This window comes from Drosophila nasuta, chromosome 4 (assembly GCF_023558535.2).
Source record: "Drosophila nasuta strain 15112-1781.00 chromosome 4, ASM2355853v1, whole genome shotgun sequence".
NCBI lineage: Eukaryota > Metazoa > Arthropoda > Insecta > Diptera > Drosophilidae > Drosophila > Drosophila nasuta.
In genome coordinates this window covers 1,496,346-1,506,995 of record NC_083458.1, presented here as the reverse complement: position 1 = coordinate 1,506,995, position 10,650 = coordinate 1,496,346, and the positions used below count along the sequence as shown (strand labels likewise).

At 36.9% G+C, this 10,650-nt stretch overlaps 1 protein-coding gene across 4 annotated transcripts in view; it reads right to left on the bottom strand.

Annotated features, from left to right (window-relative positions):
- LOC132794948 (ATP-binding cassette sub-family D member 1) overlaps positions 1 to 10,650 on the bottom strand; it is a 29,891-nt gene that overhangs the window by 5,895 nt on the left and 13,346 nt on the right. For all 4 annotated transcript variants that reach the window (XR_009633389.1, XM_060805277.1, XM_060805276.1 and 1 more), the window contains exons 3-4: positions 9,617 to 9,715; positions 9,390 to 9,529 (exon numbers count right to left, since the gene is read on the bottom strand). Coding sequence is in view for 3 of the 4 variants with exons in the window: in XM_060805277.1 (XP_060661260.1) it covers positions 9,390 to 9,529; positions 9,617 to 9,715 (239 nt within the window). In the remaining variant the exon portion in view is untranslated. The remainder of the gene's footprint in view (positions 1 to 9,389; positions 9,530 to 9,616; positions 9,716 to 10,650) is intronic.

Genomic DNA, 10,650 nt, shown 5'->3' with positions numbered 1-10,650 from the left:
GTGTGAAAACATCACAGTTGAGTTATATAAAGAACTGTACAACGTCGTTTGCTGCTTGGACAAAACTTAAAGAAGTGCATCTGCCTAGAGGACCAGTACGGAAGGTCTCACTGTATAAGAAGTTGTTGGGACTTAAGATGTCAGAATGTGGAGATGTCAGTGGACACTTGCAGACATTTGGAGAAGTTTTTGATCAACTTGCAGGGGTTGGTATACAGATTGGTGACGAGCTACGAGCAATCATTCTGCTTTCCAGTCTTCCAAGAAATTATGAGGATTTCGTGGTGGCGATCGAAACTCGCGATGAATTGCCAAGTTATGAAATTCTATGCATAAAAGTGAGGGAAGAGGTAGAGCGCAAAGCGCAGGCAAACCGGCAAAGCAGCGACGAAAAGGTATTCACCGTTACAAATAAGAGCAACGGCATAAGGAGGAATTCAACAAAAAACGTAGTTCGCTTTAAGTGTGGCAAGCGTGGTCACAAGAAAGCAGAGTTTCGAAGCGAATGCTTGCAAAAGGAAATTAAAGAGAGCACGAACAAAGGAGACAATAATAAAAACTATAGTTTGCTATGTGCAGCTGACTCTCCTTTTTTCGAACGATCAAAGTGGTGCGAAGACAGCGGAGCAACAACTTGTTGCCATTTTAGCTAATTTATTGCTAGATCTAGCTATTTTGAAAGTGAAAAAGCTATAAGATTTTGTGAAATGCTATTAGCTAGAAATCTAGCATTTTTTTCAAAGCTTCGGCTACTTTTGGCACTTTTTAAAAAGTTCCGATAGCTCTTTTACCGATAGGATGTATTTTGAGGTTTACTCATAAAATTTGCATTATAGTTCGATTCTGTTTATAGTTCATGTGCGAACTTAGTTCGTTCACTCATTAGCTAAATACAAATTGTGAAACTGTGAAGCAGTGCTGCCAGTTTAGCAATTTAGTTGCTTTAGTTAATTTGCAACTTTTAAACTTAAAAATGCTATTAGCTACAAATTTAGCAACTTTTTATTTCTCTTTTGGCAATTTTAGCTATTTTACTTCAATCCTTTTTATTATGTATTCCTTTTGTCATTCACTGCAAAAATTGCGATTAACAGTTTGCAATGAAATCGGGGCTTGTATTTAACCAAGTGGTTCGATTATATGAGCTACTTGAGTTCACTGACTTGAAAAGTTAACTGCATTTCAAGTGTAATATTTGCCCCGTAAGTGTTAACAAAATCATAAAAATACGAAATCCTGTTTTTTATTTTTAATTTCAAGATTTTATTCTTAAATGAATTAAAAATGTACAAACTTGATGAATAATGTCATTAAAAATATTTAGCAATTTTGTTGGCTATTTTTTGTATAATTTTAGCAATTTTTAGCAATTTTTTTTTCTGAAATCCAGCAATTTTTGCTCCAGGGGGTCTGGCAACACTGGCAACAAGCCATATGTGTTGCGAAAAGAGTTGGAAGAGCACTCTGAGAGGATAGGTCTAGCTGGTGACGTTTTCCTAGTTGCGAAAGGAATAAGTAAAGCTGAAGACAGATCGGTATACGATTGTTATGAACAACGTATTAGTGCCAGAGATAAAGGAAAATTTCATCTCGGTTAGTCAAACTGTGGCTAATGGCAATGTAGTACATTTCGGTGAACATCAGGCGAAGATCATACAGAATGGAGAGTGCATCTTGCACGTAAAGAAAGTTGGCAGCTTATACGTTTTTGAAGGCAAAACAAGCAAGTGTTTTTGCGCTGCTAATAATGATGGATCTTTATGGCACAAGCGGTACGGTCATCTCAACTATCGTAGCTTGTAGGATCTAGTAGAAAAGAACATGGTGCGTGGACTGGAAGGAACTAGCTTCACATCCAATGGGTCAGATGAAACATGCATGTTGAGTAAAATACATATTCAGAAGTTCCCAGAAGAGGGCGAGCGAAGTATTGTATCTGGTTCACACAGATGTTTGCGGGCCATTCGATAAACAATCGATAGGCGGCAATCGATACTTCTTTACGTTCATCGATGACAAGTCACGGCCTATATTTGTGTATTTCATAAAAGGCAAAGACGAAGGATTCACGAAGTTCGTTGAATTCAAACAACTTGTTGAACGGCAAACTGGCAAGAATATAAAATGCATTCGCAGCGACAACGGCCGCGAGTATGTCAACAAAGCATTTGACGAGTACTTGAAGGCGAATAGCATAGCACGGCAACTGACGATGCCGTACACACCGCAGCAGAACGGAGTTGCGGAGAGGGCAATTCGGACATTAGTCACGATGCTTGCTGGTACAATCTGGAATGAAGATTTCACTGTGGGGCGAGGCAGTATACACAGCGGTGTATTTGCGGAATCGTTGACCAACTAGCGCTCTGAAGAACATGACGCCAATGGAAGCGTGAAATGGTAATAAACCTTCAATTTCTCATTTGACAAGCACCAAAAAGAGTTGTTGTTAACATGAGCGACGAAAAAGACGCCTTGGAGCTGGCTAAGAATTAAACCTAAATCAAAGGGAATCAAAAGAAAAAATTCTCTAATTCTCCTAAAGCTCTGGACATGATAGCTGAAAACAACATTGATGAACCTGCCAGGCCGCCACCTATCTTCTTATCGGATGTTAGTGATACAAATAGTATGCTAGCCTACCTCGAAAAGAAAATTAAAAAAGAAAATTTCCTTTATAAATCTCAACGAGATGGCCAACTGAGAGTTATGGTTAAGTCTATTGATGAATACAGGTCCCTCGTTAAAATTCTTGCTAGTGATTTTGTCAAGTTTCACACATACCAGCTTAAACATGAAAGAGCATTTAGGGTCGTTATAAAGAATTTGCACTTCTCCACGGATATTAAAGTAATTAAACAAGATGCGGAGTCCAAAGGTCACTCTGTTAGGAACATAAATAACATTAAAAGACGTGGAACTAAAGAACCACTAAACCTATTCTTCCTCGACATTAAATCCAACAAAAATAACAAAGACATATATGAAATTAGGCACATTAGTAACGAAATTGTTAAAATAGAACCCCCTTATAAAGTAAAAGACATTGTTCAGAGCCACCGTTGTCAGAAAATGCTCTCGTAAGCATACCAGCGATCTATGTCCAAAAGATAAAGAACAACCGGCAAAACGTGCGAATTGCAACGAAGATCACGCTGCCAGCTACAAAGGATGTAGAGTTTATAAGGAGCTCATATCTAAAAAAAATAGCTACTGGTCGAAAACAGATGCATTACAAGGACCATGCTAAAAATGATTCTGCAATATTTCAATCACCTATTGTGCCGACCCAACAACCAAAAGACTATCAATCATACGAATACCTCTCTCTCTCTCACCAATAACATACTTAACATGATAATGTTACTGGTCAAAAAATTATGCAAATAAGTCTAGACTTAGGAATCTGGAACGCCAATGGGCTTTCCAACCATGTTAATGAGATATCTCTATTTTTAAAAACACACTTCACCAGTAAATCCTTTTTTAGAGTAGTTGGGTATGACACAATACGAGCTGATCATCCGTCTGATAGAGCCCATGGAGGCGTAGCAATTCTTGTTAAGAAGGGTCTGAAATTTAAAATCATGGACAGCACTAGAGAAAATGCTATGCAGGCTGCCACAATTGAGATTAACAATAAAAGAGCTCGATTTTAAGAACTTTTTCCAAGGACTGGGGACAAAGTTTATTGTTGGAGGCGACTTCAATGCCAAACACCCATGGTGGGGCTCCAGACTAATTAACTCAAAAGGATCTGAATTATATAAATGCATACGAAACAATAATATAACAACTCTCTCAAGTGGTAAGCCAGAAATTAAATGGTTGAACAATAAACAAGTAATAAAGCTACAGTCGAGTGCACTCGACTGTGAGATACTCGCTACCCATTTTGAATAAAAGAAATATATTTTGCGGTATTTTCTCAAAATATACCAAATATACTGCAAAAATACTAAAAAAATATACCGAATGGTATATTTGGTATATAGACATAGTACCGTATTCAAAATATACCATAGACGGCACAATATACCAGATTGTCAGCCAAAGCAACTAAGACCCCTAGTAAGTAGGCGTTTTTGCCCATACAAAAGTATTTCTTTAATAACTTCGACAATTTTTATCTGATCGCAACCAAATTTTCAGGAATCATGTAATACTATAGTTATTATTGTATATACCAAAATTCGGAACTCTAGCTTTAAAATTACGCTTGTTATTCGATTTTTTTGATTTGCGGGGGCGGAAGTGGGCGTGGCAAAAATTTGAAACAAACTTGATCTGCGTGCAAACATAACAAATGCTGTCGAAAAGAAATTATAGCTCTATCTCATATAGTCTCTGAGATCTAGGTGTTCATACGGACAGACGGACAGACGGACGGACGGACAGACGGACATGGCTATATCGTCTCGGCTGTTGACGCTGATCAAGAATATATATACTTTATAGGGTCGGAGATGCCTCCTTCTACCTGTTACATACATTTCCTGCCGGCACAAAGTTATAATACCCTTCTACCCTATGGGTAGCGGGTATAAAAATCACCAGGCCAGGATAAGATAGATGGCATCACTCTTAAAACTCTACCATTCAAATGCATACGATTTCTCAAGCTAGTATTCAATGCTATTCTCAGGCTAGACTATTTCCCAAGTCAATGGAAATGTGCAGAAATCATTATGATCCTCAAGCCAAACAAGCCTGAAACTGAACTACCATCTTACCGTCCCATTAGTCTGTTGACAATATTCTCGAAAGTATTTGAAAAAATACTACTTAAGAGGATGTTACCAATTTTGAACGAACTTGCCATTATTCCTGAATATCAATTCGGATTTAGAAAAGGCCACGGCACCACTGAACAATGTCATAGGGTTTTCAATGAAATTGTATCTGCACTTGAGAACAAAAAATACTGTACTGCTACGTTTCTTGATGTTCAACAAGCGTTTGATCGTGTTGGGCATAATGGATTACTCTACAAGATAAAGAAATGGCTACCTGTTCCATACTATCTATTACTGAGATCCTACTTGTCTATGAATGAAACGTCAACACTATTTCTAATAAACGCAGGTGTTCCTCATGGGACCTGTCCTTTACACTCTATACACGGCAGATATGCCAGCAAAAACAAACAACTACACCATTGCAACGTATGCTGACGATACAGCCATTCTGGCAACAAGCTCATCTCGAGACGAAGCATCTCAACTCTTGCAATGTGAGCTTAGTCTGATTGAAGCCTGTATTAATCGCTGGAAAATTACAATTAATTCCCTGAAATCTGTCCAAATAACTTTTGCTTATGCCCAAATGTCACACTCTACGTCTCAGCAATTCCAGAAGATACCTTAAGTATCTTGGCATGTACCTCGAACACAGACTAACATGGAAACCGCACATAAAAGCGAAATATCAAAAAATCAGAAAAAAAAAACACTGAGTAGAAAATCAGCAGCCACTTTGGAAAACAAAATTCTCCTCTACAAAGCCATTTTGAAGCCAGTTTGGACCTACGCTATCCATCTCTGAGGAACAGCTAGCAATTCAAATTTTCAAATACTTCAGCGCTACCAATCAAAAACATTGCGACAAATTGTTAACGCTCTATTTTATGTAACCAATGCAAATATTCACAGAGATCTAAATATTCGAACTATAAAAGAAGAGATAAACAAATATAGTAAGAAATATACAGACCGACTTCACAATCATGTAAATAATCTAGCCCTAGGTCTATTAGACAATAGCTCAACTTATAGAAGACTCAAAAGATTTCACAGTCTTGATCTTCCTGAAAGGTAAATTTATGTAAACAAGAAGTTATATTTAATAGCAGCTCTCATTGGAAATCTGATATTCCTGTTGTATAAATATTAGTCATTAGTAAATAAAAATTGAAAGAAAAAAAATTTTTTTTGATACCAAAAAAATCGTGCCGTTCTCTGGTTTGAATATTGTAACTTCGCCTATTGGAAATGTTATAAATTATATAATCAGCAACAGGAGGGATATATTAATAAAAAAGTTAGAATCTAAAGCGTAATTTTACAGCCAAGGCAATGTTATGAATAGGAAAAAATGTAATTGTAATGTAAATGCCTCTTACATTTCTATAGCCAACAAGTCAAGAGAATGTTAGTTTATTGAATTTGCAGAGATAGTAGGAGTTTTAAAATTAAAACTTCTTGCTAATATTAGGAAGCCAATTTGGAGATTTTTCTTCTTCAATAAATTCTTTAATAAATAAGTGTTCCGGCCAAAATTCTTTGTAAAAAAATTTTGCTAAATTACTACATCACCACAACTAACGTGTTGAACAAATAAATTAGAATCATGAGGTTATTCTTCAATAGTTGAAAGACTGATGGTTTTAACAGATGATTGTGAAATGTCCTTATGTGTTACCTAAACAACTACCGAGGCTTGAATGAAACGGAAAACTTAATGGCGATAGTTCTGAAAGCAGAAAGCTTTCTCGAGGCAATGACAGCTCGTTTTGCCTTTTTCGCTTCGGAGACTCAGTTAAACCCAGAATCTAAAGCGATTTCGAAAGCTTTTTAAAGCATACGAGTAAGAGATGTACTACTATAGCAGGAGGAAGATAACAAAGTGAAAAATTAAAAACTACCCTGAGTTAAGTTGAATAGATTTTTACAGAAAGCCATGAAAATAAACTAATTGAATTCTAATGGTGAGGCGTGAGGAGAATTAAGTTTTTAGAAAACCCTTACAAATCAAATTTTTTTAAAGCTTGTGGTTTATGTGGCTATGGTTAACAGAGATCAAAGCCTTACTCGAGTCATTGTATGTTGCAGTTTTGACTTTTCGGGTTCGTAGACAGCATTGATATTCGGTGATATAGCCCGTATATCACCAATAAATTATTTTTTTAAAACGTGCGTATCGTTATATAAACCACGCAGGTTTAACAAACCTGTTTAGTTTTTTTTGACTTTAATGTACATTCTCAAGTGGCCCAAGCGACACCAAGCAAATGTTTGTTAAGCGCGGAACCCAATTGTAAAAAAACCTCCCCTCTCTCATATGAAAGCGGAAAGAATGTTCAATTTATAAATATAAATAAAAAAGTTTTTGAACGCATTCAATTCGTTCTTGGTGCAAAAAAATTGTGGCAAAAAATCTGACGAGCAAGACAAGTATAAAATGTCTATACCCGTTACCCATAGATGGGTATTATAACTTTGTGCCGGCGGAAAATGTAACAGGTAGAAAGAGGCATCTCCGACCCTATAAAGTATATATATTCTTGTCTGCGTCAACAGCTGAAACGATCTAGCCATGTCCGTCTTTCCGTCTGTCTGTCCGTTATTGTAAAGCTACTATTGTCACGAATTTTCATATATACAATAATAACAATAGTAATTGTGATTCCTAAAAATTTGGTTGCGATCAGATAAAAACTGTCGAAGGTATGGAAAAAATACTTTTGTATGGGCAAAAACGCCTACTTACTAGGGGTCGTTGTTGCTTCGGCTGACAATCTGGTATATTGAGAAATCTATGCTATATTTTGAATGTGGTACTATACCAAACAAATTGCTTGTTATTTTTTAGTATTTTGCAGCATTTTCAGTATAATTTGAGAATAATACTTGAATATTTTGCATTTATTCAAAATGGGTAGCAGGTACCCAACAGTCGAGCAGACTCGACTGTAGCTTTCATACTTTTTTGTAATATATTAGGTTAGGTTAGGTGGGACCGGTCGCGGGGGGCGAAGCATAGACCGTAGCGCACAGTATGGATGCATTTTTGGCAAAGGCCAGCAGCATCCTGGATGGTAGCCGTGAAACATCACGAAGTTCGTTATGACACGGCGATCAAGGTATTTCATCCGGAGCCGGGATAACGCTGGACATCTACGAAGAAGATGTTCAAGTGCTTCCTTATTTCCGGACTCGTTGCATTTCTTGCACTGTTCGCTGTTCGTGATGCCCATCTTTACAGCATGGGCAGCCGACAGACAGGGACCAGTTAAAATACATTAGCCTACAGTCTTTCCTTGAAAGCTGCATGACGTATTAGGTTAACTTAGTATTAATTGAAGCACACATCAGCCTTGCAGTTTTGCACGAGTTGGTATTACGCCAGCTCGCGTCCCACTGAAGTCTAGAGCGAACTTCAATTTCCCCTGCCTAGAGATCTCAGGCATATCGACACATTGCACACGTTACCGACATCAAGCCCTACCCTCTCTTTGGCAAGAGTATTAACGATCTCGTTGCCATCGATGCCCTGGCGGCTTGGGATCCAGTAGATACATACGTACGACCACGGATGCGTTCAGCGACTCTACTGCGCTTCTGCTTTCCAGGACAACTTTGGACTTGACCAAATCAGAGTGTATTGATCTTATTGCAGCCTGGCTGTCAACAAAGATGTTAATAGAATTGTAATTGTGCTGTATACCCGAGCCCCTTCTGTATCCTTGCCAATGGCGAAAACTTGCGCCTGGAAGATGCTGCAATGGTCAGGGGAGTTTAAAGGAGTGTCTGGGTTGGGGCAGTATACGGCCGCGCCGACTGCGTCATCCATCTTCGACCCGTCGGTGAAGAGGTTGAGGGCTTCGGGAATGCATTACCCTTCCCGCCAATAGTCCGGTTCTACGTACATATATCGTATTAATATGGTCAGCACATGCTAGTCTATGCTAGTCTCCCTGCTAATTGCACTTGGAGTAATATTTTTTAAATAGGTTGTTTAATCAATTAATCCGAATTGCAATCAATTCATTTGTTGGTAACGTAAAGCTAGCTAAGATAAGATGTGAGATACCCGCTACTTATTTCAAATATAGCAAATCGCCAGCCAAAGCAATTAAGAACCCTAGTAAGTAATTTTGTATGGGGAATACAAAAGTTGTTCTTTAATATCTTTGACATTTTTTATCCGATCGCAACCAAACTTTATAGTCTCTGAGGTCTTGGTGTTCTTACGGTTAGACGGACATTTCTATATCGTCTCGGCTGTTGATCCTGATCAAGAATATATAGGGTCGGAGATGACGCCTGTTACATACACTTCTTGCCGGCACAAAGTTACAATACCCTTCTAACCTATCATATAAGTAGCGGGTATAAAAATATAGTGATGTATAGCATGAACAAAATACTGCGGCAAAGATAAAAAAGATGTTGCTATACAATTTAAGCTAATTTTAACCACTTATTTGTTGTAAAATATAACTTTAATATACATAATTTTAATACAATATATAGAAACTGGGTTTTTCTCAAACTGAAGTTAAGCACACGTTATGTAATTTGTTAGAGTCAACTATGTATGAATGAAATGGTATACAAATATAAAGGAATGGTATACAAATATCTTCTTAACAAAATTAGGATTTTTACCTGATAAAATGTTTGCTTTCATTTGTCTAGAAGATCTCATTAATGCCAAACCAATTAACATTAGATCGAAGCATGGCTTAGTTAAACTACTGTATAAATGAGCTACAGAGCTTGCAAAAACAGAAATATCTTCGGTAAGTCTGAAACAAAAGCAAAGAAAAATTTCTTATTATCAGTCCAAAATATTACTTTAAATATTCTAGACTTAAAAATGTTTAGTTACTTACCTATGATCGGCATTTTCGATGCGTCCATCCAAATTTGACACCCTGTAGTAATTTTGGTTTTTGAAATACAATCGATATGAATGCCGCACCAAACGAGTCCTGTTTAACAAAAAGAAAGAAAATAATTTGAGATAATTTGTTTTATATACACTGCTGGTTAGACGCACCCACTCTTATTTTAAATAAAATGCTATATTTATAATAATGCTTATTATAATTGTCCAAAAAGCTTTTCTTATCATAGTTCGAATCTTGTTCGAAAAATATTTGCTCACAGCTAGTTGATTTGCGAAAAAATAACTGTACATTCGAAGATTCCAGAAAGTTCTATGGCAATCACGCGTGTTTTCGGTTGGTCAATGAAATAGACGCACTTTAGATTTCTTGTGTTGCATAAAAAAGTGCAGTTTTTTGTATTGATAAAATATTAAAAATAAACAAATAAATTGTTTTAGAGCTATATTTAAAGTAAAAATGGGAAAAGCTGGTGTTATGAGCTTATTAGAACGTCAAAAAGTAGACTTTTTCACTCGCAAGGACTGTCCAATCGAAACATTGCCAAAAAGATAAATCGCAGCTCCATAACTGTTGATAGATATTTAAAAGATCCAGAGGAATATGGAAAAAACTTCAAAGGAAAAAAAAGAGCACTATCTGAACAAGCAGTACGCAAAATTGTTAGAATTGCATCAAATTCGACTAAGTCCGGAGCTAAGATTAAGGAATTAGCCGGAGTAAAAGCAAGCCTTTCAACTGTTCAGCGTACAATCAGAAATGCAGAACACCTAAAGCGACTAAAAATCAAGAAAAAATCTCCTCTGAATGCAATACGCAAAGAAAAACGGCTTCAATTCGCGAAAGAATACATGACGTGGAATGTTCAAACAGACACTCGGCTTAATTATTGGCGTTCTGTTGTTTTTACTGATGAAAAACGTTTTAATTTAGATGGCCCCGATGGTTTTCAATATTATTATCATGATTTGCGAAAAGATGAGCTATATTTAAGTCGCCACCACAATATAAATCAAATT